The sequence below is a fragment of the Oryx dammah genome, unplaced genomic scaffold, assembly GCF_014754425.2.
Source record: "Oryx dammah isolate SB20612 unplaced genomic scaffold, SCBI_Odam_1.1 HiC_scaffold_17, whole genome shotgun sequence".
Taxonomy (NCBI): Eukaryota; Metazoa; Chordata; class Mammalia; order Artiodactyla; family Bovidae; genus Oryx; species Oryx dammah.
Genome location: NW_024070201.1, coordinates 54,939,934 through 54,967,764, shown reverse-complemented (window position 1 = coordinate 54,967,764; position 27,831 = coordinate 54,939,934). Strand labels below are relative to the sequence as shown.

The 27,831-nt window shown below is 36.9% G+C and overlaps 2 protein-coding genes across 2 annotated transcripts in view; one reads left to right on the top strand and one right to left on the bottom strand.

Moving 5' to 3' along the window:
• ANO3 (anoctamin 3) overlaps positions 1–27,831 on the bottom strand; it is a 231,181-nt gene that overhangs the window by 72,683 nt on the left and 130,667 nt on the right. The window contains exons 12-13 of the mRNA XM_040258914.1: positions 21,408–21,504; positions 13,822–13,882 (exon numbers count right to left, since the gene is read on the bottom strand). Coding sequence (XP_040114848.1) covers positions 13,822–13,882; positions 21,408–21,504 — 158 coding nt within the window. The remainder of the gene's footprint in view (positions 1–13,821; positions 13,883–21,407; positions 21,505–27,831) is intronic.
• MUC15 (mucin 15, cell surface associated) lies at positions 1,215–14,545 on the top strand. The gene is made up of 4 exons (XM_040258908.1): positions 1,215–1,654; positions 7,335–8,053; positions 9,989–10,138; positions 12,398–14,545. The coding sequence occupies exons 2-4, from the start codon at positions 7,372–7,374 to the stop codon at positions 12,556–12,558; spliced, it is 993 nt and encodes a 330-aa protein (XP_040114842.1). The 5' UTR covers positions 1,215–1,654; positions 7,335–7,371; the 3' UTR covers positions 12,559–14,545.

Below are 27,831 nucleotides of genomic sequence, written 5' to 3'. Positions count from 1 at the left end.
CTTCAGAAAAGAGGGTCATTGGAGATTAACTTTGACTCTTGTGGCAGTGAAAGCAGAGCTGTGGCAGAAGTACCTTGTAATTTCCTTGCCTGGTATAGGCCATGATTACTATGCTAAGTAGAACGTGGTAATGTATTCATGCACATATCTAGGAAAATCCCTAAGGGTATGTACGGTACACCCAATCCTGCCAAGTCATGTTCAGTTCTCTAAGCACAGATATAAAAATATTTATTCAGTTGAGTTTTTTCCCTAGTAACTAGCTAATCTGAAAATAACCAATTGAATTTTATTAAGCCATTTCTCAGTAACTAGTTATTTGATTAAACTGAACTTGCTTTTCTTCCTACCAGTGCAGATATAGCTTAAGTATCTTTTGAGTGAATATATTTTAGGCTTAATTGGCTTAATTTCTAATCAAACTCTGAAGGACTTTGGGCTTCAGAAAATTTGAAACTATAGAATTACCTTGTTCTTTCTTGAAGCCAGTTAACTGGGCAGATTCTTTGCATTCAATTTAAAGCCCCTGAACCTTAGCTAAAGTTTCGTTTTCTCTCTCAGCAGTTGGAAACCTATCTCCTTGTGCAACAGAAACTAAGCATGAACCTCAGGCTTGCTGAACTGAACAGACCCTGGCGCCTGTCCCCAAATATTGATGTGCGGAATCTCCCAGAAAATGCAGTTTCCCTCTTCTCCCTTTTATAAGCCATGAAAGGAAGTATGCCAGGTTGTTATTCAACTCTAGTATTTAATCAAGCATTACTTAGGCTCTTCTGAAACTCTCTGGCTTCTAAGTTGAGAGGAAAAGCAAAGAGAACACAGGATGGAAACTAATTGAGCAGGCTGCCAGGATTACTCGGGATCACATGGCCATTCTCAGTCAGGCCCCAGCTACCACCTCCCCCGAACTTCCGAGAGTCAGCAAGAAACCCCACCTCAGTCCTGGTGCTGATTTCTAACTTAATATTTTACAGCTTTCTCAAGGATCTGATGCACAGTAATCCACTGTCTGAAGTGTGACTTTCTATAAATCTAGTTTCAGCACACAGCAGACAACACTTTCTCCATTCAGGTTGTGAGTACACAAATCAGGCATCCCCACAGTGGGAAAAAAAAGATTTGTTTATGTGTTTGGAGAACAGCATGCAGCTCAGGTCACTTGAGCAACAGGTGCAGGACTGACTCACTGTGGTTTCCTCACCTGCAAAGGGGAACCCAGCATGTGTCAGAAATCCCTGATACAGCAGTGACCAGGAGCAAACTCTCTGTCCTGCTTTTCTTCACTGAGGGCAAGAAATGTATGTCCTTTGTTTTCCAACACCCAAAAGAGAACTAGCCTGTCCCGAAGTCAAAGCAACCAACCTATGAAAGCTGGAGGGTTGGGCTTTCTTTTTCTCTTTTTTTTTAAAGGCCTGAATGAGGTGATAGCTTCATGCTGACAGCTGAGAAGCAGGTCAGTCAGGTTCTTGGGTGCTCTATTACACAAGCAAGATACAGCCAGCCTCACCTAACTTCGTTTCTCTGGCACCCTCCTGCCCAGTGGGACATCTGTACACTTAACCCATCTGCTTTCTCTAATGCATGGCAGACTCACTGCGGTCAGGACGGCTGTGATACTTCAGTTTCTGTTTGTAAACACCTCCTAGACCTGAAGGTAAGTGCATGCTGGATTATATCAGATCCTTGGTCTCATCTCTCTCTCTCTCTTTCTCTTATTCACCAAAGAGAATCAAAGCCAGTTGAACTTTTGGCAGAACAGTCTGGCAAGTACCTACAGAGACCCTTTGTGAAGACAGGTAGCTGTTTCATCAAGTAATTACCTTCCAAATGAGCATTCGTGCTAAGTGAGTTAACTTTAAGAATTATTGCCAAATTCTCTAGATGATGAAACCAGCTAAAGAGTTAAAGAAAAAAACTTGCTTCAAACCTACATGATTGCAAGGGCGAATTTCCTTAAGTCAGATCTTAGTAAAAAGCTTCAAAATGTTTAAAGCAGAAGTGGCTGCGAGAATATAAACTGAGTATTTAGATTTAAATTATGTATTTGGCTCAATGGTTCTTGCTGAAGTATTAGAACCCAACAGCTTTTTGAAAACAATCTGCTAATGCGAGGAATTATTAAGCTTTATATCTTTACCAAAGGTCTTCTTAATCAAAAACTGGCAAAATGTGTATATATTTTACTTAACATGGTATGTGTACACGTAGAGCACTCAATAGAAATCTAAAAGGCTAAGCTGGTTGCTGCAAAAGACCTCCCATGGATCAAAGACAGGCATTAATTTTCTTATAATTAGTTTCAGTTTGTGGCTGTGTAAATCCCAGGGACGGGGGAGCCTGGTGGGCTGCCGTCTCTGGGGTTGCACAGAGTCGGACACGACTGAAGCAACTTGGCGGCAGCAGCAGCAAGGATTTTCTTACAGAGAGGTCGATATAATGCTTACCACTGTCTTCTAACCAAGCCATAGAGACTGTTTCTACAAATAGTGAAACAATAGAAGGCTGAAAACCCGGGAATTTGGGTCCAGAATGTTTCTTTTGGAGACACAATCTTTCTAAACTTAACACTCTTCCACCTAATTATTTCAGTATTGAAGTTTATGACTGAAAATGCCCGAGTTCGCAGGGAGTTTGACATTCTATATATTTTTCTGGGCTTATACGTTCCTCTGTCTTATAATTAGAATGATGTTCTCAAACTCTTGAAATGTATTAGTTCCTGAAGGAAAGTCATGTTTTCCTTTTTGTTTGTTTCTTCCTTTTAAAATCAAATAATGTGAATGATATGGGTTCTCAATAGAATCCTGCCTTCTGGCTAGTTAAGTCTTCTCTCCCTTAAAACCTTCTCATAAAAGGCATCTCTAGAAGCCTAATTCCTTACGTCTTCATTTACTGTGGCTTTTTCAAGTCCACTCTGAGTAAAATGTGAGTTCTGCCTGGGATACCAGCTACATGTCTGGCTGTTTCTTATGACTAAGACAAGCAAAACACATCTGTCTTAATCGGTAGCCTGAGATCTACAATAAGAATGATCACAAACAATAGAGAGAAGCAACACAGAATATACTCTTTAGTTGTTTCACTACAGAAACATGCTTTTATACATCTTCTCAGTGCAGCTTAAAGTGATGGTTTTCTTTAAAATTTCTGATTTTGGTTTAGTTTAGAATAACTAGCATTCCTCTTCCCTTGCATGGCTTGATTACTTGACACAAACCAGGATACCTCCTTATTTTTAAAGCTCAGTGCAAAATTGGTATGACTCAGTTACAACAGGAGGGCTGGGCAGAATAATAACTTTACAAAATTAAGGGGCAACAATTTTATGAACATTGAATGTGGCTTTGCTTCCCTTAATGGCCACAAGTTTTCTTTTTTTCTTCCCTTATCACCACCTCCTGAAACCCTCTATACAAAAGCAGTAATGTGAAACCACTTTTTAGTGCCAACACCAAAGACAAGAGAAAATAGTGTTCATTTTCTTTGGATAGAGGAATTATTAAAAAAAAAAAAAAGTGAAACTCACACTATCTGAAAGTATATTTTAAAAGTTATTAAGCCTTAGAAGCAATACAAACATTTCAGTATATTCAGAAAGATTTAGAATCTTTGTTTAACGTATCACAAATTGGATGGAAATCATCCCCTCTCTCTCTCTGTCTCTATTCCCTTTATAATAATTCTAATCTTGGAAGTTTTTCAGGTTCCTAATGAGCTTATCTCTGTTCCTAGGCTACATCCTGAAAATTCCTCTTAGGAATTTCTACCTCAGGGCAAGATGGGGCAAAGAATAGGAGAAATGATGCTATCTGGTTCTCCTGGTTTTTCTTTTTTTTTTCTCTCTCTCTCTCCAAATTCACTTTCTTTCATCCCCACATTCTCTCTGCCTCCACTGTGCACCTGGTTGACTGATGAACTTGGAACGCAAGAGCACGCAATCCATTATCTAGCATAACTCTACACAGCAAATAGACAACAGAGTTTAAATATATTAACTAGAGAAGGAAGGAGGCTGAAAGAAAATTGTAAAGAATATAGATTTCTTTTATTGTCCTCTGGAGTTTCTGTACCACTAACGTTAATCTTCCCTGTTTGTATATGCATTGTTCCATTCAGAATGGGGGTCTGTGCTCAGTCATGTCTGACTCTTTGCAACCTCATGGATTATAGACTACCAGGCTCCTCTTTCCATGGAATTTTTCAGAAAAGAATATTAGAGTAGGTTGCTGTTTCCTACTCTAGGGGAAAATGGGGTCACACTTAACCAAAATTGCTTAGTCCTTGCCCCAGCAAAAATCCAGTGCCAGCGTTCTGAAAAGCTGATGGCTTCAATTCCTGGCCGCTTCTGTCCCTTTAAGATGAACGGACCTGAGTAGGAGGTGCAGCCTGGTTCTCTCAGAAGCCAGAGGGCAGAAGCAAAGCTGTCCCCAGTTACCATTCTAGGACAACAGAATAAATCGGGACTCACAAAAGCCTTACCCATGAGTGTATTAATTTTTGAATAAGTTGCAAATAGCATTCACAATGTACTGTCTTATCCCACTCTTTACTTTCTCCTGTTTCCGTGGAAATAAATTATAGGCATAACAGACTGCTTGGCTCATTAGAGGTGTTGATACCTGAGGTTTTCAAGTTCTAATCAAAAGCTGGGTAAAAGGTAGAGTGATCCCCTTGGTGGTTCCATGTTACAGGCAAAGTGAAACAGGAACAACAAAACTCACTTTGTTGACTCTTGATATGTGGATTCTCATTACGAGAAGGGAGTAAAAGCACTTTGCAACAATCCTTATGTGACATTATGAGAAAATCAGATGAACGGCCAAGGTTTGTTTTTTGGTCCCCTCTGATGACCGCTTCTTTGGGAAGACAAAATAATCAGAAAGCCTAGGTTTAGGGAAGGCAAATCAAACTGCCTAACCAGACAGGTGACCAAATACAAGGCAAAATGAATCAGATCCGTGGCAGGAGACAGTGAAAGAGGCTATAAAGTTTACTATGAACTTGACAGAGTTAACAGGAAAGAGATGTTTCTGAAAAGGTCCATCTGAGTATTTTTAAACTAAATGGAATTGCATTTTAAATGTGCTAGGTGAAGCAATATTTTAATTAAATATTGGTGAACTTCAGGTCCTGGGGATAATCGTTCCTATTTTGTTAATGTTAATCTGTAAATTACCAGGTAAAAGTGTTTATTTAGAAACCATGGCGACAACAGCTGGGAATTTCTAAATTAGGATAAAGGTGTACTTTAGTATGTTTAAGAGGTACTAAATGAAGAAGGTAGCTCAGACGGTAAAGAATCTACCTGCAATGCGGGAGACCTGGGTCCAATCCCTGGATTGGGAAGACCCCTGGAGGAGGGCAGGGCAGCCCACTCCAGTATTCTTGCCTGGAGAATTCCATGGACAGAGGAGCCTGGCAGGCTATGGTCCATGGGGTTGTAAAGCGTTGGACATGACTGAGTGACTAAGCGCAGCACACAGGTAGAAGTCACTACTTTACTAGTGATTAAAAATATGAGGTTATCAACAGCTCTGGTTAAAATAAAATTCAGATTATTTTATTATTATTATAATCTGTGCTAAGTAAACACTTGTGGAAAAAGTTCTAAAAACCAGCTAATACCAAATCTATATTCCTTTGTAGCTTCTACTATATAGGTGAGTGAGTGTGAGATTTTGATGCCAAGGTTTGAATCCTAACCCTATCTTTCAACTACTAGCTATGTGTTTTGAATACATTATTGACATTTTTTATTCCCATTTAACTATCTGTAAAGTAGGATTAATAACCTCTTCCTTATTGTTTGATTGTTTTTGTTAAGAATTAAATGAGAAAATATGCAAACCGTCTCATGTAATAAGTGCATACTAATAATATGTTCTCCAATTATGTTAAAAATTTTTAGGATCTAAATGAATTTTCTTGATTATCACAGAAAGTGACTGAACTATAAACAAACAAAATAATCACAAATACAAATATAGTCTAGCTTTTTTTAAGAATTATTTTTAAATTAAAAATACTTAAAATTTTAACACCTAATTAGGTTGGAGTCAGCAAACTTGGCTTTCACTACTAGCTTTCATTACTGGACACTCTGACCCTCAGTTTCTTCATCTGCAAAATGAGGATAATGTGAACTACTCTTTTTGTCTCCAGGGATCATTGTGAGGATCTAATGAGTTGATATTACAAACTTTAAGACACTTATGGAAATAATGTTATATTTTAATAATAAGAAATGGAAATTAACTAACTGCTTACTTTGGATCAGATATGGTTTAAAGTACTTCTACTTCAATCATTTCATTTAGTCTGCAGAACACTACGAAGTTAGTATGATTATCATGATTTGATAGAACAACTGCTTCACACGACAATTCTTTTTCATATGTTTTTCATATAGAAGCCAGATTTGCAATATAAATGTAAATTCGAAACCTCTCCCCCATATCCTCCTATCTATGAACTGTGGCGCTTCCACGTTTAAGAGGCAATGTGATGTGCCCAGATTGCAGGTCAGAGCTATGGTTTCCAACTCCAATGCTGCCATGATCTAGTTAGGTACCTTTTCCCAAACATACTCCCAATCAGATTCTTCACTTATACAATAAGACAGTACAATGAAAGAATCTCCAGTTCTAAGAGTTTTCCTGACTTTCTGTAACTTGGGATTAATAGGAAAAGGGGCAACATGAAGTAAACATAATGTAATAAAAAGGGATGTTAACCTCAAATTCAAGTAACTCAAATTAAGACCTAATAAAATGCTTTCAAGTGGAGTTCCTGACTGACTCACTTTAAAGTGGTATGTTTAGTGTATAATTGATAACATAATTTTTATAATAAACACTCCAAATTACATCTTTATTTAAAAAATGTTTTCTTAAATAGGTTAAAGAAATCAGCAAGCTCTACATTCCCTATATTTACAGTATTAAAAAAAAACTTACATAGCCATCCATATACACTATGTGTGCATGTGTGTGTGTGTGTGTGTGTGTGTGTGTGTACTTCAACTTGTCCCAAGCTAAATGATCTTTGAAATAATAAAATGACAATGTCTAGCTTGAAAAAGTTTCTATATGGCATTTCCCTAGAGGAATAAAGAAAGAAATATTATATAGAAAATAGAACTCAGTCAAGCAGAACTTAGTGACTCTTGTTTTAATAAAATCCAAAGAAAACAAACTTTTGGAATAAAGGGTATGATACTGTCATCTCAGTACTCTGTCTCTATGTTTTTTAAAATCACTTTAGAAATGTAGATCCATTAAAGAAAAACCTCAATACTTCATTTAATAAATCAAATGGTTATTATTTTCTTTCAGATTCTCCATATTAACACTAATACCAAAGAAGATTACAATGTTGACTTCAGCCAAAGTTCTGTTGATTTCAATTTTGTCTAGTTTACTACTTTTTGGAAGCCATGGGGAAGAAGGTCAAAAAACAAACACAACAGAAAGCACTGCAGAAGACTTAAAAACAAGGGAAAATCAATCTGTTCCTTTAGAAAGCAAAGCAAATTTAACCTCAGATAAAGAAAATAGAGAAACCTCCAATCCCAAGGCAAGTAATTTCTCTTTTGAGGATCCATCAAGTAAAACACATGAAGCGAGTTTCTACAGTAATCTGTCAACAGACAGCTCTTCCAGGAGTCCGAGACTCATGCCTACACTTTCCCCAAGACCTCCCTCAATCCACAGCTTTGTTTCTAAACTGCCTTGGAACTCATCCATAGCAGATAACAGTCTTCTGCCAGTTTCAGCCTCTCCCAATACCACAGTTCCTGTGTCTTCAGAAAACTTTACCCGGTCTTCCATCAATGATACCTTGAAAGCTCCTGACAACAGTTCCATTACAGTTAGCAACCTCCCTTCAGGACCAAACACCATATCTGTGACCCCCATGGTAACAGATGGATGGCCTACCACAACCAGAGAGAGCATGGAGGGGTTTACCATCTATCAAGAAACAACTTTACATCCCACCCTGAAATTCACCAATAATTCAAAAATCTTTCCAAATACGTCAGACCCCCAAGAAGGTAAATATAAATGGATTTAATTTTCCTTTTGTGTGAAATTGAATATCCAAGTAAGTTATTACACCTAAGGAATGCACCACTCTAAAAGAAAAAGGAGGCTGCAATAGTACAAGTGGTTCTCATTTTACAATAGCAGCCATGATATTCACAGTCAATAGTGAAGGGACTTTTGGACTTAAGTCAATAGACACTAGTCATTACTGTATGGGAATGTGATGAAACAGTGGGCCAAAATAAGAAATAGGTTAAGCTGAAAAGAAACTGAAGCTGATGTAATAGTACAGTTTTAAGATACTGTAACAATATTACTGTATCTCAGAAAGACTATATGAAATTTCCCAGGCTTTTAGGAATACAACTCAATGGAAGTTTAAAAATATATGTATGTGGGATTTGAAAAGAGAATGAAATGAATAAATTTGGTAATTACCTGAAACCATACAGCAATCACAGGAGACTCGAACACTGATATTTTAAAAGTGTAAATTCAACAGGATACCCTTCTTGATTTTTAGTTTGGTACCTACTGAATACCATAAAAATAAAATTTAGCTGTGAGTATCACAAGGAAATTGTATTATGGGGACATTTATGTTTTCATCTGAGGATTAGTCAAGTTTTAAAACATAAAGCAGAAAATATTTCTAATACATAATGAAGAGTCTTTATATACCATGGTTTTGTTTCCTGAATTAAAAAAAAAAAATACTCTTTTTTTCCCTCCATGAACTAATTGATTTCCATACAACCTATCTACAGATGTTAGTGATATAACAACAAATTATATATACAAATTCCTATTTGAAAGCTGTTGTTAGTGTACAAGAAAAGTTTTAAAATTTGAAATCCAAGATTAGTATAGCACCGCAACCAATATATTATGTGTACACATATTTTCATAATTTTAAGACATCCTTCCATTCGGACATATAAAACTATGCTCTGTTTTGCCTTTCTAACACTATATATATATATATATATATATATATATAGAGAGAGAGAGAGAGAGAGAGAGAATATTGAGTACTTAATCCTACCGTTGTTCTTTAATCAAAAGAAATTTTAGTTAACTTTGCCTCACTTTCAGCTTAGTAAAAAAATGTGCTGCTGTTGTAAAAAATTTCAACATGTTTCTTGGTGTATAAATGGAGTCTGATATAGAATTAGAGACCCTATAAGAACTCTTGCCTACCTAATTAATAAGCTTCTTGAGAAATTATTTTTTAAAGCTGAAAATAAATTGCACTAAGCATGAATTCAGGGAGTATTATGTGATTTATTGATGACAGCCTTCAAATAATGTGCTTGTTAAAGGGGATGATAGAATGAAACTCTGGATTCCTTGAAACTCAGACCTACACATTTGTTTGAAATGTACAAAGCACAGCAAACATCCTGTTTTGTTTGGTATTTTTCCTGTATTAGAAAATATTCTATATCAGAATATATTTATTTTTCTCATAATGCCTTTTCATTGGGGTGAATTCATTTCTATCACCTACTTACTCCCATTTGCTTTTTAATTCTGAATAGAAACAAACTCACAGCCTATCTCATCATTAAAGTTCATCAGTGATTCAGAGTTGATTAAAAACAATACAGAATTCAACATAGAAGTTAGATCTTAATGGAGAACGCACATGGCATTTCAGTACTATTAGTGTTAATACGTAATGAGACAGTTACAAAACTAAGGCTTAGGAATGTTTCAAGATAATTTAAATTTTGAAGTACTGTTTTATCAGGAAGTATATATTTCTGATATATCCCCAAAACTCACTACTTTATAAAACACACACACACCCACTATATATACATACCCATTATCTTAAAAAAAAAGTGTTAAACTTTGCTTATACAAAGTCCACATGTATTTCTATTCCTTGAATAACTGTTTTCTACCTATGTGTAAATTATTTTTTCTTTGTCCTCTAGAGAACAGAAATACAGGAGTAGTATTTGGGGCCATTTTAGGTGCTATTCTGGGTGCTTCATTGCTTAGTCTTGTTGGCTACCTTTTATGTGGAAAAAGGAAAACAGATTCATTTTCCCATCGGCGACTTTATGACGACAGAAACGAACCAGGTAAACACAACTCTCAGAACTTCACCTGTACACACTGGTTTTAATTAAGTGAAGATGCTAATGTTCACTGCATTATCTAGACAGGATTTAGAGAGTCACATGACAGAATGAACTGAAGATTTATTCTGATCTACTCTCTTTCTCAAAGAACATAACCAAAATAACTATGGGCCCGTTAGTGAAGGTTTAAAACCGTTTGGAATTGTTGCTCATCACATCACAATTGGTTTTAAGTAATCCCAGAACCTAAAACATAGCATTATAAATAGTGTTAGTCACTCAGTTGTGTCTGATTCTTTGCAATCTTATAGACTGTGTGTAGCCCACCACACACACCTCTGTTCAGCAGGAGTGTGGCAAGAACACTGGAATAAGCTGCCATTTCCTCTCCAGGGTATCTTCCCAACCCCCTGGAAGGATCGAATCCAGGTCTCCTGCATAGCAGACAGTTTCTTTACCATCTGAACCATCAGAGAAGCCAATGAAAAACAACGGCATGATATTAAGAACAAAATTGCCAGTTTGTAAGCAAAAAACTGGAGCCATTCTCCATCATTGTTGGATCTCTTAGTAGCAGGATTTTGAACAATGATTTATTCTAATTGGATGCTCTTCCAAAGTTTACACATATACAACAAATTTATACATACACAGTAGCTCTCTATTAATTAACTTGATGAGGCTCTAAAAAAGAATTTCTGAAGAGCGGTATATTTGGATACATAAAGTCAGATATACCTTAATTCAGAAATTTCCCAATCACGTGATGGAAAAAAAAGCACAACATCTATGGATGAGAAATGTGTCTGCTAAGAATAAAGTACTTAGTTTGATCAGTATTAACTAGAATAGAAATGAAATCACTTCAAAAGCTTGACTCATCTCTTTTTAAAAAAAATATTTCAGGACAAAAAAAAAATCTGGTTTTTGGCTTACACAATAGACTCTTGCTACCATCAAAATATAGTTAAATGCCCCTGTTGAGTCCTATTGATAAAACCTTGTTATTTTTTATAATTTTGGATCATTACTGATATATTGCTGATTTTCAAAAGCAAACCCATTAGTTGTAAATTTAACTGAACTCTGTTCATCTACATCCTGGCCTTTCAAATCTGTTTATGGATTTCTAGCAATCCATAGAAAATAAAGAGTAGCACTTTTCCAAGTTGAAGGATAGGATTTCAAGCTTTGGGGGCTTCCAAACTTTTTTTTAACTTCATAATATTTTCTTTAAATGTTATCACATGTAAAAGGTCAATCTCTCAACTTTACACAATCTAAGACGTTGTGATTGAGGCATAATGGAATAATTCAATCACAACAGTTTTACTTTTTCAAGGTAACTTTGTGTCACCCCTTTCAAATCCATAAGACTCCTGGGAGCCCAGTTTGTAAACAGAAGGCTTAAGGACTAGGTAGGATCTGAGACTACCTAGCTGAATAATTAGATGACTAATATAGCTAGTAAATAGTCACTGTTTTAGTATTCAGAAGCCTAGAACATTCCAAGTTTTCTATAAAAATAAATTCAAGATCATTAAGGAAATAATAATTAGTTGTTTGTAGAAAGAAAAAAAAATCTAACCATGTTATTAGTTACAAAACCTTAAGTGTACGATAACCTGGATCTATCAGAAGCAAACAGAAGCTTTTACAACTTTTTTTTTTCATCTCCATTGCTCACCCATAAAGATATTAAGACACTTGATAAAATAATGACACTGATTTTAAAAGTAAAGCTCTTCACTTTTTAAAAATCACTTAACACTAGAAGTAAAAATTCTGAACATGTTGGGAATTCCCTGGTGGTTAGGACTCTATGCTTTCATTGCTGTGGGCCCAAGTTCTAGCCCTGGTCAGCAACTAGGATCCCACAAATGCACAACATGACCAAACTTAAAAAAAAGATTCTGAACTTGTTAACATGGTTCTGAATTCACAAGATTCAAAAGTCAATGAGACATGTTAGTACTTCCTTATACCAAATATTGCTAGACTTTTGTTGTGATCTCTCCCCTAGTTCCTTTATGTTTGGACCACCTGCAGTGAAATTTTGGAAATTAAACTGTTTTTAGTTTTAGAAAGAAAAATGTGGCTTGATAAATAACTACTTATTTAAATTCCAAACCAGTATCTGAAAATATCACATAAAAATGTAACTATTTACTCATCCAGAACAATTCCTATGGTCTAGCAGATGCGGGAGTATGCATTCCAGACTGTCACTATAAAACAATTTTGTTGTTGCTTTTTTAGTTCTGCGATTAGATAATGCACCGGAACCTTATGATGTGAGTTTTGGGAACTCTAGTTATTACAACCCAACTGCAAATGATTCATCTACTTCAGCAGGTGGAGAAAATGCGCATGATGGCATTCCTATGGATGACATACCTCCGCTTCGCACCTCAATGTAAAACTTAGGGGGGAAATGCTGCAGATGGCAAGTGTTCATCTACATCCTGGCTTTTTCAAATCCATCTTCCAAACACTGAAGCAAGGCCACTATCACGTGGCCTGTGTCAAGGAGAACTGTAAAAGCATGAGGCTACTAGCAAAAACATAAACAGAGGATAAATCATCCAAAAGGTTTCCTTTCTTACCAGCTTTGGCTATACTGATTCATCCATTGAGACACCTTCATTAGTATTTTGGCCTATTTTTTTCTTATTAGGAAATATCTATGGAATCAGGTAAAACTAAAAGACTTCACCATGATTGCCCTGCCTGATTAATTTAAAAATCCTTCAGTGAAAATAGGAACCCCAAATTACATTTTTACTTTTTGGGTGAGGGGGTAGACAAAAATCAATAGATTAACTTTTCATTGCTCCCTTTGTAGTCTTAATGAATTTTGCTGAAGGAAAATTGGAAGGGTGATTTTTTTTTTTTTAAATTTTGACTTAAAACTAGAAAAAGTATGGCACAGAGTTTGTGTTCCTGGGAAATTAAGGCAATGAGAGTGAAAGATTTGTATTCTAGTACATTTTATTTTTCTGTATCAGCAGGTTCATAGTAAAGTTCTTGAGTTGCCCAGTTGATGATAACTTTGCATTCAACAGACCATAATCAGAAAGTTGACCCTACCCAGGAAAGTAATCACTTCTTTTCAAATCATGGGAAATTCCCATCTGTAATTTACTTTAGGTCCCAATTAATTTGGTTCTTTAAAAACTCAATGAGAAACTTCACGAAAAAGTCAGCCAATACATATACCTAAACATAATTTTTACAGTTTTAAGATGTTAGATAGGGACAGGATTTATTTAGTATTAGACATTATTGCTCAATCATATACGGAATAGATTCTGAATCTCTAAGTGCATAAAATGTAAGGTTAAATAAAACAGATGACTAGAAGCCTTAAGCAAACAAAACATCTTCTGATCATCACTTTCACAAGTATGCTTCAGTTTGTTTTCAATTACTGGCTGCTCTGGCAGGAAAAATATGCTCTACAGTATAGGAAGGTTGAGGCTTTAGGGATTAGAAGATTAGATCAAGAGTTGAATTCCCAAAGAAGTGGTGAATGTATGAAGAAGGCATAGGAAGATAAGAGATTTTATTGTTGAATTGACACATGCTATGTGTGTTTGTGTATGGGTGTGGGTGTGCAGAAACACAGCAACAGCTTCAGAAAACAAGGGCTAGAAAGTTAAATAATGGAAGAACGTACTCACCCCATATTGCCATAAAAATAGCAAAGAAGACTGTCCCTCCATTATCAAACAGATATGTCACCTTAATGGAAAACAAACAAAAATATTAGCAACATTTTTGGTTATAATAATCCAGTGATTACTTTTTTACACTGAGGCACTATTGATTTTTTTTTTTCTCAATGGAATCACATTATTTTATCATTTGTAAATATAAGATATACAATCCTTTCATGGGTCCCGCAACTGTTTCATGTGACTTTCTCATGGAGAAAGTTGGGGAATCAGCATTTCCCCCCTTACTTTCTCTTTTCCTTTTGGACTCTACTTTTATGTCTGCTTTGAAGGGGTCCTAGCACTCTGAGGAAGTATTTGTGGACCAAATGGAAGCTATGCAGTGAGCTTTAAGAAGTTAGCTTTCCAGTGAAAGCACACACAGCTGCATTTCCTGTTAGCAAAACTTCCAGGGCTGGGGAAGTTACAGGATGCAGAATTCCATCAGTGATCCAGCATTTCCAAGGGAGAGGTATCAGAGTGCTAGCCCTGTTCTCTGATGTCTTTCAGAATGTGCCATGGGTCATTAAGAAATTTCATCAATCACTGGATATATATAGTCCAAGTGTTTTTTAATCAGACATGACCTGAAGTTTTATAAAGAACAATGTACAGTTACACAATGTTATTGAATATACATTTCAGAGTTGTAAGAATTGTTTGATTTTAATAAAGTATAAATTCAAGTTGCCTTTTTCTCTTTTCATTTGCATAATATCTTTACTATAGTTATAATTTAGTGAGGGAGATTAAACCAATACAGTCAAGGCATTATCTTTTTGTCAATCACTTAAATAACATAGAAATCATACAGAAAATAGGTGCATTATTCTCACAGGAGTAGAGGGTAATTAGGTATTTTCCTATAATATTGCATTAGTGAAAATTTCATTATATAAAATATAATGAAAAGTATTACTTTTGAAAGTTGGTAGATAGGTGCAAGATATTCTAGATGGTTCTAAACTTCTAAGACTGTTGATGTTAAGGCTTGGGCTTTTGAAAACTGCAATAAGAATAGTTTTTCACAATAATCATCAGTGTATATTCTGTACAGTAGAGAAAAGGACCACAAAGAAATTCTTCCACAGAGCTAAAAAATTCCACCCAGTGGGGGTATTTAGCTTTTTTTATGTCCAAAGATATCCTACAGAGACACTTGCGGCTGCCAAGCAGCTGAACAGCTGTTCGCTGTCCTTTATAAACAAGTTTAGTTCAGGAAACAGCCTCTTAAAAGTGTTAGAACAGAGGCTTCACACATGGAAACATAAAGGTGACCAAGAAATAATGGCTTCCCTGCTCCAGAAACGGCCCTGTTTTTAGAAAAGTGACATGTAAAAAACCATATTTAATAACAATTGTGTTGCATAGAAATTATTTTTTGAGCAATATTTTCCTTAAAAAAGCTTTTCATTTTTTTCTTGTTACTTTTGTTTATAAATCTTTCAGACACTTTTTTAACTAAGTAAATTTAAATATCAACTTTTACAAACACATCCACTAGACGTGGTAAGGTATACGTGTCATACTGATGTAATGTGAGATTATAAACTTGTAGTGAGAGATAAAGCTAGAATGGAAGTTAGGGAAGTCTTCAGAACTTGCCCTGAGGATGTGGGTAAAAGTGTAAGGTCATCATGTTACATCCACTAAACTATTACGTGAGGTGTGTGTTATGCGAGGGGAGACTTTGGAGATAAGAAGAGCACTTAGAAGCCTCTGCTTATATAACAGCTTCCCATGACAAGGCTTTTTAGGGTGCTAATGTGGGCTTCCTTTGTGGTTCAGTAGTAAAGAACCCATCTGACAATGCAGGAGACTCGAGTTTGATCCCTGAGTTGGGACGATCCCCTGGAGGAGGAAATGGCAACCCACTCCAGTCTTCATGCCTGGAAAATTCATGGACAGAGGAGCCTGGAGAGCTATAGTCCATGGGGTTGCAAGGAGTCAGACATGACTTACCAACTGAATAACAACAACAAGGGTCCTAATATAAGAGCTGCTAAATGAAAATGGAGGAGACAAAAAATGAAGAGTCAAGCACAGTGTGAATGGCTCAAGCTTAGAAAGTGAGCAGGAGAATAAAGGTGGGAGAAGCCTTCTGCCTAATAGGAAAAGAACACTTGCTGCATAAAAGAAAACTCCAGTTGAAATCTTAAGAAAAATCCCAAAGCAGCATAACAGAGCCAAAAAAAAAGAGCAAAAACGCTAAAAGTAAAAAATCTTGTCCAATCTACAAATGTATATTTGCAGTGAATTATTTTATTTACTTTAATAGCCTGCCTTTATGCATAGAGAACCTCTGGACAAGCATTTTATTTAACATTATGCATGTGAGTAGGGATAATTTAAGAAGACAGAAGCAAACTTCTTTAAGAAAACAAAGCTGTGTTTTAGCACAAATTCTCCATTTTCTTTGACATGTGATTTCTCTTGGAGAGCTGTGGCTGAAAATCAATAAATGTGAGGACTGCTTATGGAAATAAATTTCTTATTAGGTTGGAAGCTTAAAGTCTATTTCTTCTCCTCTACTGTAATTGATAGATAGCTCTCTCTAAAATTGTTTCTTGGTGAGAAATGGACTATTTTCTGCCGTATCAGTGCATCAGGATGTCATAGGCATCAACGATTCCAGCCCTCCAGGGCACTCAGAAAGAATACCTGTACCATCTGGCAGCCAGTAGACTGCAGCCACTCCCTACAATGAGAACTGAAAATGTCAGGATGTGAAATATTGCAGGATACTGGCCCCAGACAGCTGAGATGCATAGGAAAGGAATGATTTCAGTGAGCCCAGACTCACATCTTTCCATACATAGAAAAGTGCTAAATTTCTTAACTTGAGATATCTGGTTTTCTTTAATTCACAAAAATACTTTTGATGTTCAGACTACCTGCCCTTTGTTGAAAACTTGTATATAACCTGACTCCTTTCTGCCTCCTTGGAGCAGTTCTCTTGGGGTTACTTGAGTTGTCTCCTGGGCTTAAAGTCCTAAAACTTCCCACCAAATAAAACATAACTCTCAACTTTTAGGTTGTGACTATTTTTTAAATCAACAATGGGTTCAGAATAACTTAAGGCTCTGGAAACTGCCGTATATATTCCATTTAAGATTCTGTGGGCTAAGGAGAATAAGACTCTTCTTGAACAGATCCAACCCTGCAGGTCAGGTGATTTCAGGGAAGAGAGGCAGAGAGTTGGAATTTAGACTGAAGTTTAGCCTTCTCTCAGTTCCTCAGTTCCTAATTCTTCAATAGTGTAAAATCTGTACACCTATCCATGCCCACTGGACCGGGGCACAGGCTACATCAAACACGGCAGCTTCATGTATTCACCCTCACCCCAACTCAATACTTGTTTAGTGCAATAACTTTATAAATGTGGGCCTACAAATAAAAATCACCTGAGGAATCTGTTAACATGTAGATTCCTAAGCCTTGCCCTCGACCAGCTGATTCTGAATCTAACATGGGCCCAGGAATCTGTTTTTAATATCAGTTCTAGATGATTCTGTTGTAGTCTTCTGAGGATTCTTCTGTGAAATTTCTTAAAGAAGAAACATGTGCATGCATCTGAGTTAAGTCACTTTAGTCATGCCTGGACTCCTTGCAATCCTATGGACTATAGGCTGCCAGGCCCCTCTGTCCACGGGATTCTTCAGGCAGGAATATTGGAGTGGGTTGCCATTTCCTCTTTCAGAAGAAACATGATCTGTCCTGATTCTGTTGTAATCTTAATATTAGTATACAATCTGAGGCTCAATACGTTAGGGATTGAATAAATGTTTGCTGAACCAGTAAAAAAAATCACCGAATATTAATAACTATTATAAATAAGAGTAACTTCAAGTAAGAGTTGAGTCATTTTTAGAACTATATGAAAGAACAATGTAGGACTCTTGTACCTAATGATTTCACCTTAAATGAGAAATCCTAACAAAGTAGAAATTGACACCTGTGGTCACCTGTGTTTTGAAGAATATGCAGATATCACTGCAATGACTTAATTGCAAATATTTCTCAACCCCCATACTTTTAAGTATCAAAAATGAAAAAAATCACCAAAGAAAATGTTAATGTACTTATATATAATTTTTATTATATAACGGGACCACATTTTTCCTGAAACACATCCTTGACACTATTAAGGGAATGATTAAATGTGCACATGTATTTATTTATGCACAATAATTACATGTAAAATATGGCAAATTTAATGTCCTGCTACTTTTCACAAGTGGTGATTGATTCCATAAGGAATTTACCAGTTCCTAGATGAGGTGGCTCGAAGAAGGCAATGGCACCCCACTCCAGTATTCTTGCCTGGAAAATCCCATGGATGGAGGGGCCTGGTGGGCAGCAGTTGGACACGCTGAGAGTTGGACACGACTCAGTGACTTCACTTTCACTTTTCACTTTCATGCATTGGAGAATGAAATGGCAACCCACTCCAGTGTTCTTGCCTGGAGAATCCCAGGGACGGTGGAGCCTGGTGGACTGCCATCTATGGGGTCGCACAGAGTCAGATACGACTGAAGTGATTTGGCAGCAGCAGCAGATGAGGTGGCTAGGTGATCGAGTGACTAGGTGATTTTAGATTGGTGGGCTTGTTTCTTTGCTAAAAATTTCTTCTATTTCTGACACTGCCCATCTAGGAACCTCTAGGTGTTTAAATATATAAAATGATTTTAAAACAAGAGTAATTAGCCTCCAATTAAAATAAATAAATTTAATTTTTAAAAAATGAAAAAACATAAAAATTAGAAAAATAAAGCTAAAAGAAAATGTTTATTTCCATTCAATGAAGGAACAGTAGTTCTGATTTTTTAAATGTAAATCAAGTAACTATATTTTACCTTAAAAAGAGGATCAAATATGAGACATAATGAAGATTTCACCTGGTGGATTTTATTTCTTGCATTGCTCCTTAAGGCAATATTCTCTTCTGCAAGCTAACATTTCCACCTACCTGATAATAGTTATTAAGTGAGATCTTCCTGAGTCATACCTACCCTTACATATACTCTTTTCTTCAGGGTAACAGAGGAATGTAGATACCACATAATTACAATGGCTCCCTAGATTTAACATTTCTTTGGATAGCTTCTTCACTTTATCACTCTGCCACATATGATTCTTATCTTTAGTGTTTGGATTTGTTGGTGTCCCTAAGGCTGCCATATATCTTTGAAATGCATGGGCAAAGGGAGGGACATGTGTCTATACATCTAATGACTCTAATATACTTGGCTTTTATAAAAAAGTGTCAAGAAAATGCTTCCCAAAACAAGACATCTTTGGGGAACATTTGAGAGAATTCAATACTAAGCACATTTCAGAAATTAAATTATAAACAAAACAGATTTTTCACATACCATGCATTCAAGAAAAATAATTCAGAAGCTAATTTTAGTAAGTTTTGGTCTCCTAAAGGATCCTAAGTGGTTTTTGTTTTTATGTTCACCCTTGTCAAAAGTGATTATACACAAGCTTCTACTTCTGAACAGGGCTTCCCAGGTGGCCCTAGCGGTAAAGAACACGCCTGCCAAGGCAGGAGACATAGAGACGTGGTTTTGATCCCTGGGTCAGAAAGATCCCCTGGAGGAGGCCGTGGCAATCTACCCAGTATTCTTGCCTGTTAAATTCCATGGACAGAGGAGCCTGGTAGGCTACAGTCCATAGAGTTGGACACAGCTGAAGTGACCTAGCACAACATTTCTGAACAAGATGCAGTAACAGAGACTGACTCTACCCACATTCTGGAAATAACCGAATAATTCCCCAAATACATAAGGCAACCGATTTCAAGACTGGATGTGAGACAATGCAGGGCAGTGATCCCTAAGAAGTGGGTAACAATGGAGGCGAGCATTATGGTTGCCTGAAAGAGTCATAAGAGTGCAAAGAGGGGCAACCCAGACAGTGAGCACTCATGTGAGGAAACTGGCTGAGGATATAACCACCTGAAACTATTAGAGGAAAGAGTTTCAGGAGCTCAAAGTCAGGCAGGAGTAGGGCCTGTTCCCACCAGCCAGACTGGAAATCTTCAGTCTTCACGGTTCACTGGGGAGAGTGCACAGAAAGATTTGGTGGGAAAAATTAGTGCTAGAAAGAGCACTGATGTGAGGCTAACTCACAAATCCTAAAAGCAAGACCCGAAAGAATCAAATAATTTTCAGGTAACTAAACCACAATGAGCTCTCTCTAAAGATCTATTGGAATAGTTAGAATGAAAAAGACTGACTATCACGAGGACTAGTGAGTATACGGAAAACTAGAACTCTCATACATCGCTGGTAGAAGTGTAAAATGTCTAGGAATTCTGGGGAAAAGTTCTGCAGTGTCTCAGAAGGATAAAGATCTACCTATCATAAAATCTAGTCATTTTTATTCTAGGCATTTACCCAAGAGAAATAACAATACTTGTCCAAACAAACGTTTGTAGATGAATATTTACAGCACCTTTATTTAAAATTGTAACAACTTAACCTCCCCTCCAAATTATTAATATGAATGGATAACTATTAAGATTCTTATTAATAATGAAATGAAGGGATAATTGAATTCTGATATAGCCATATCACTCAATACTATTAATACTCAGCAATAAAGAGGGAGGATTTGCTGATAAATGTTATGACATGGATAAACTTCAAAATAATTATGTTGGGTGAAAGAAACTAGAAAAATTCACACACTGTATAACTCTATTTACATAACAGTCTGGAAAATACAAATGTATCTATAATGACAGAAAATGTTTGCCTGAGCCCAGGGGTGGGATTTGGAAGGCAGGGATTATAAGAAATCATGAGGAAACCGTTGGAAGTAATAGATATGTTCATTATCTTGACTGTGGCCATGGTTTCACAAAAGCATGTATGTATTTAAATGCATTCATTTATATACTTCAAATATGTACATTTTATTACACGTTAACTATACTTTAATAAAACCATTTTACAAATGAGTACTCATAATTATAAAATTGAAGTACACATTTCTCAAACTTGTATGCACCCTGAAATCAGCTGGGAGTTTTTAAATTATGTTGATGCCTAGGTTTTAAAACTAAAGATTCTAATTTAATTGTTCTGGGATGTGGCTTGGGTTTCAGAAATTTAAAAACTCTTCAGGTGATTCTAACAGGAAGAAATTTGATAACTTCAGTTATGTTAAGAAAACTTCATTTTCTCTGTCAAATTAGAAATATTTAGATCTCATGAGTCTTCATGGGAAGATACAAACTTTACCACTGAAGAAGAAATAATCTCCAAAAAAATAATCTGGATATCATTCCAAGTGGATGTTTTATGTCTGTGATGGCAATAAACACTTATAAAAACAGAGGAAGACAGAGATATTCTAATAAAATACATCCTTTTTATAACTGCCACAAAGGGATGTTTTATTCAGCTGTCAGTGATACTGTTTGTTGAAACTCCTGGGAACATTTAACTTTGGTAGAAAGCAGGGTTCTGGAGGACTTTTTACTGCCTAGATTCCTAGAAAAAGTAGAGGGCAGGGAGGGGAATGTGAGGGTCCACACTGACCTTGGCGTAGATACAGCTTTCGTTGAGTCTCTGCAGTGAGCAGTTCTTATCACAGAGAGGGCACATGAAGACTTCAGTGGCCTTGCAAATTTCTTGGCTTAAGAAATCAAAGAAGAAAAAGAAAGCATGAACCTCCACACTCAGGAAGCTGCTTAGCCCCTACAGCCAATCCTATGGAAAGTAGTAGGGTGGGGAGGAAAAGAAGAAACGGAAATACTGGAAGAGTGGTGGACAGGAGGGAGAACTTGAATGACTCCAGCCCAAATTTTTAGAATTTTTGTGATACTGAGTTTGTTTGCTTCTTTGTTTTAAGAAATCTCTGATCCAAGATATTTTAATGATAATAGGCCAATTTTATACTCAGGAGGCACTTGTGGGACACTGTTACAAGGGCAGTTTTCCACGTGATTTCATGGCTGTAGGACAATCTTGGGAGAAACACCTAAGAGTATTTTAACCCAGCTCACAGGCTTGGATGTGGCTGATTTTTCAGAGAAGGCAATGGCACCCCACTCCAGTATTCTTGCCTGGAAAATCCCATGGATGGAGGAGCCTGGTAGGCTGCAGTCCATAGGATCGCTAAGAGTTGGACATGACTGAGCGACTTCACTTTCACTTTTCACTTTCATGCATTGGAGAAGGAGATGGCAACCCACTCCAGTGTTCTTGCCTGGAGAATCCCAGGGGCAGGGGAGCCTGGTGGGCTGCCGTCTATGGAGTCACACAGAGTCCGACACGGCTGAAGCGACTTAGCAGCAGCAGCAGCAGCTGATTTTTCAGGTCTATAGATCTTTCCCCTGGTTCTCATCGCTTTACAGTCACCAAAATGAGTAGCACCCAGAATTCACATAATTTCACAACCCCTACTGCAGTCAGTCAATGCATTATGGATTACTAAAATATATATTATCCTGCAATAGAATGTAACCTTGTAACATTTGCTTCTTGAGTTTATTGCTATCTTTTAAAAATCTTAGCATACTTTATAGATGACATCATGACATGAGCAGGGCATCAGTAACAATTTCTCAAAAGACTCACAGTCTGAGCGTTCACAGAAACCTGTTATTAGGTGTTTTGTGTCTTTATCTGTCGTACCTGGCCCTTTCCCATTTGGTATCCCCTTAATAAATTGTCTTTAAGTAAATCTGCTCTAGAAATGTTGAAGGTAACATAAAGGCTTTTAAAACTATGCCTGGAAATACAACTGTTAATAAAAGTTTTGCTGTTTTGAAAATATATAAACTCAAGTGAAAAAAAAAAAGTAATGCATATCTGTTTCAAATGCTGGATGTGTACAATCTCAAGCCAAAGTGGAAATGACTAGTGAATAATAATACTATACTGTAATGCAACACGTTACAGTAACCAAAGATAGATACATGTCCATTAGGTTTAGTCCTCAACGCAATCTCCTGCAATTGTAATGTTCTCCACAACTGAGAGGAAACTGATGTTTAAGTGATTTGTTCAAGGTCATAAGCTTATAAGAGATACTTGAAGGAACTGAGTTTAGGTTTTCCTGATTCTAGGTCCAGTTCTCCATCAACTACAACTCATCTGAAAGAGGGATAAGTTATGATGATGATAGTATAATGAGTCTTATATATACTATACTTCTCCCACTTTCACATACATCTTATTGCTAATAATTATGATGTCCATATGAAGTAGGGGGAAGCAGGTAAAAGATACATTTTTAAAGCTCAGAAAAAAAGAGAGACGATTATACCTCCTCTTACTAATATTACTAATTTGTGGAAATAAAAAAAAGGAATTAACCTACCTCTTGAAGAAAATTCCTATTAAAATAAGCTTGCTATCATAATTCATTGTTTAAAAAATGTATAATGTGCCCCATATTGAAATCTCACACTAGAATGGTATAAAATTTGGTTTATACTACATCATCTTTCCCACCTTCCAAATAATCAAACAAAAGCAAAGATATATCAAAGCATTCAGTCTAGGATCCTAGTCATCAGACTGAGCCTTATTTTTATGTCCAGAATTATCAAACTCATTTTCTGTAAGCTGCTCAAAGTTCCACGGGACAGATAACACAAAAAACACTAAGCAAGTTTTGCAACATTTTTTAGCCTAAAATACGGAATTCGAGATGATTACAGCGTTCTTTGACTTAACCACTAGATGGAGAGAGAGTGCCCAAAGTGTTTCTTAATTTCTTCCTAATATACACCTGGCTTCTCTGGTAGCTCAGCAGGTAAAGAATCCACCTGCAATGCAGAAGACCCCAGTTAGATTCCTGGGTCGGAAGATCCCCTGGAGGAGAGATAGGCTACCCACTCCAGTATTCTTGGGCTTCTCTGGGGACTCAGATGTTAAAGAATCCACCTGCAGTGCGGGAGACAAGGGTTCGATTCTTGGATTGGAAAGATCCCCCGGAGGAGGGCATGACAACCCACTCCAGTATTCTTGCCTAGAGAATTCCCATAGACAGAGGAGTCTGGCAGACTATAGTCCATGGGGTCACAAAGCGTCAGACACGACTGAGCAACTAAACACAGAATGATACAAACCACTGCTTAAAATGTGGCTTTCTTTTGTCTTCTATCTGTTAGAAGTACACATCAAGGGCTAATTCAAAGGAAATAATAACTATCACCAATTCATCATAACTACCACCTCCATCCATAAGGGAGGCGGGAGAAATTTGTCCATTTGAGGGTGAATGCCTAGCCCTGCTCCAGGGTCTTGATGCTTCCTGTGATTCTGTTGACATGCAAAGTACAGAATAAGCAGTGTGGTAATGCCCATTTTGGGGAAATCTGATAATATGAAAGTAGGTTTAAAGGAAGGAAGTTTGGAAACATGAGTAAAACATGGATTTTAGAATAAGATACAATTATCAAGGAATAAGTAAATGAGAAGATGTTAAGCCACACCTGTTAGGATTGTTATCATCAAACAAAACAAACAAAGCAAAAACAACACATGTTGGCAAGGATGTAGAAAATTTAGAACACTTGAATATTGTTGATGGGACTGTAAATTGATGCTACCACTATGAAAAATAATATGAAGCTTCCTCAAAAACTTAAAAATAGAACTTCCATTTAATCCAGCAATCCCACTTCTTGGTATATATCTAAAAGAACTGAAATCAAGGTCTCAAAGAGATATCTGCACCTCATGGTTCACTTCAACATTATTTACATTAGCCAAGGTATGGAAATAACCCAAATATCCATCCACGGATGAATGGATAAAAAGGTGGAATAGACATATAACAGAATATTAGCCTTAAAAATAAGAAGGATAGTCTACCATGTGCAACAACTTGGATGAACTTGAAGGACATTATTTTAAGTGAAATAAACTAGTCACAGAATAATGAATACTGTGTAATTTCACTTATATTAAGTATCTTAAAAAGCACACTGTTAGATACAGAGTAGAACTGTGGTTGCCAGGGAGTGATGGAGCAGAAATGGAAAGCTGCTGTTCAGTAGGTATAAAGTGTCAGTCATGTGGGATGGGTAAACTCTAGAGATGTGCTGTCCAGCATTGTGCCTACAGTCAACAATACTGCGGTGTGCACTTGTGTGTGCGTTAGTCACTCAGTCGTGTCCAATTCTTTGCAACCCTATGGATTGTAGCCCACCAGGACCCTCTGTCCACGAGATTCTCCAGGCAAGAATACTGGACTGGGTTGCCATTTCCTTCTCCAGGGGATCTTCCCAATCCAGAAATCAAACCCACATCTCCTGCATTGAAGCAGACTCTTTACTGTCTGAGCCACCAGGGAAGCCGGTGCACTTAAGCATTCTTTTAAAATGTATATATTTATTTATTTATTTTTGGCTGTGCTGGGCCTTTTTTGCTGCATGTGCTTTTCTCTAGCTGTAATGAGCAGGGGCTACTCTTTAGTTGCAGTGCGCAGGCTTCTCATTGCAGCGGTTTCTCTTATGCAGAGCATGGGCTCTAGGGCGTGTGGGCTTCAGTGGTTGTGGCACATGGGATCAGTAGTTGTGGCTCCTGGGATCTGAGCACAGGTTCAATGGTTGCGATGCACGGGCTGAGTTGTTCCACTGCATGTGAGATCCTCCTGGACCAGGGATTGAACCCCTGTCTCCTGCACTGGCAGGCAGGTTCTTCACCAGAGCCACCAGGGAAGCCTCACTTAAGTGTTCTTATTGCAATTTTTGAAAATTAGATATTGATTTAACTTGCTAGTTATTCTCCCCTAAGTCATCTACCACTCTGAGGATTGATTCTTCATCTCTAGTTGGAGATAATAGCCAAGTGGGATACTACTTCAGGAATACTGATAATGTGCCTGGCACATCATAGGCACTTGATAAGCCGATGAAGCCCTTATTACTAAGGTGGTTGTCAGGAGAGGGTTTGAAATGTCCTTTAAGTCAGGGGACCAATCCTGGTCCAACAGCTTTTGAAAAGCTGGCCAGTACTGATATTTCTTGGTGAGTTCTAATGCCAAAGATGCAAGAAAGTTGTTTCTGCTCTTTGCCTTGGACCTGAAACCCAAAGCCTGAGAAGAAGGGACCATGTGTTCCTGCTTGTTCATTTTCATATTCCTATAATATGTGCTCTGCTGCTGCTGCTGCTAAGTCGCTTCAGTCATGTCCGACTCTGTGCGACCCCATCTGAGACAAATCTGATCACCTTTGATTGTGTAAGACCAATATACATAAAAATATATGCTTGTACATGCACATACAAGAAATAATCTGGACATGATTTTCACATAAACAATTAACTGCAGAGCAGTTAAGAAATATGACCTCAATTTACACAAACACAACTGGTAGAAACATAATACATGCAACCTAATCTTTAGCTTTTCAACATTTTGTTACCTTGCAATAAACAAGAAAGAGATTACTAAAATAAAACTGAAACAAAGCAACTCAAAAGTCGTATGTCCTCCACCCAATATGCCATGATAACACCTACAACTTAACCACGTCTGACACCTTGAATGGAAAAATTCAGTCCCATGAAATTTTGAAAGTCAAGATATTCAGTGATGCTTACCTTGATTTAGAATAGCAAGTCTGACAGGGTCTTAATTATAGTGTGACAGAAGTAGCAGTAATATAATACCATAAAGCACAGAAGAAAAAGAGTTTGCAAGTTTAAAACACTCCTTGTGCTAAAGGTTAAAGAATACTTATCTCATACAAAAGGAGTCTAATTTTCTTCACTGGTACATAAATCAATAGGAACAGAAAATCTATTCCTTTCGTTGCCTTTTGTTCATTCTCAGCTTCGAAAGTGTGGAGGAGGAAGTCTACACCATGTGGTAAAATTTTGTGAATATGTTCTCCATGGGACCAATTTGAACAGTAGCTAACTGCCTAAAAATCATTTTCTGCTCTTGTCAATTCATTTTAAAAGACTATTTCTCCAAAACCCTAAGTGAAGAGAAGTGATAGTCCCTCAGTCATGGCTGACTATTTGCAACTCCATAGACTTTACAGTCCATGGAATTCTCCTGGCCAGAATACTGGAGTAGGTTGCCATCTCCTTCTCCAGGGGATCTTCCCAACCCAGGGATCAAACGCAGGTCTCCCACATTGCAGGCGGATTCTTTACCAGCTGAGCCATCAGAGAAGCCCATTCTATCAAAAAACTATAACTAAAAAAAAAAAAAAACTATAACTAAAACATGAATTCAATAAATTTGCAGGATATAAAATCAGTACACAAATATCAGTTGTGTTTCTATATACTAACAAAAAAACTATCAATAAGAGAAATTTTTTTTAAAAGCCCACTTAAAATTACATCGAAAAGAAGAAAACACTTAGAAATAAATTTAACCAAGGAGGCGAAAGGTCTATACACTGAAAATTATGAGACGTTGGCAAAGGAAATTAAAGAAGATACAAATAAATGGAAAGATTTTCTGTACTTTTGAATTAGAAAATTTCACACTGTTTAATGTCCATACTACCTGAAGAGATCTACAGATTAAATGCAATATCTATCAGAAACTCAATGGTAATTTCGCAGAAACAGAAAAACCTACCCTAACATTTTTATGAAACCACAAAAATCCCAAACAGTCAAATCAATCTTGAGAAAGAACAAAACTGGAGGCATCACACCTTTGATAACAATATTATAAAGGTATGATAATCATAACAGCACATTACTGGCATAAAGACAGATACATAGATCAATGGAACACAATAGAGAAACTATAAATAAACCCATATATATGTGGCAAATTTTTGACAAAAAGCCAAGCATACTCAATGAGGAAAGGACAGTATCTTCAACAAATGGTGTTGGAAAAGAAGGATCCACACACAAATGAATGAAACCGCAGCTCTATCTTCCACCATATACAGAAATTAACCCGAAATAGATTAAAGATTTAACTTAAGAGCTGAACCTGTGAAACTACTAATAGAAAACTTAGGGGGTAAGTTCC

What these genes read in the sequence shown, in the direction of transcription:
- MUC15 (XM_040258908.1), top strand. Translation starts at nt 7,372, where the DNA reads ATGTTGACTTCAGCCAAAGTTCTGTTGATTTCAATTTTGTCTAGTTTA. An exon ending in TACGTCAGACCCCCAAGAAG is followed by an intron (nt 8,054 to 9,988) that starts GTAAATATAAAT and finishes TTTGTCCTCTAG; the next exon opens with AGAACAGAAATACAGGAGTA. An exon ending in TGACGACAGAAACGAACCAG is followed by an intron (nt 10,139 to 12,397) that starts GTAAACACAACT and finishes TTGCTTTTTTAG; the next exon opens with TTCTGCGATTAGATAATGCA.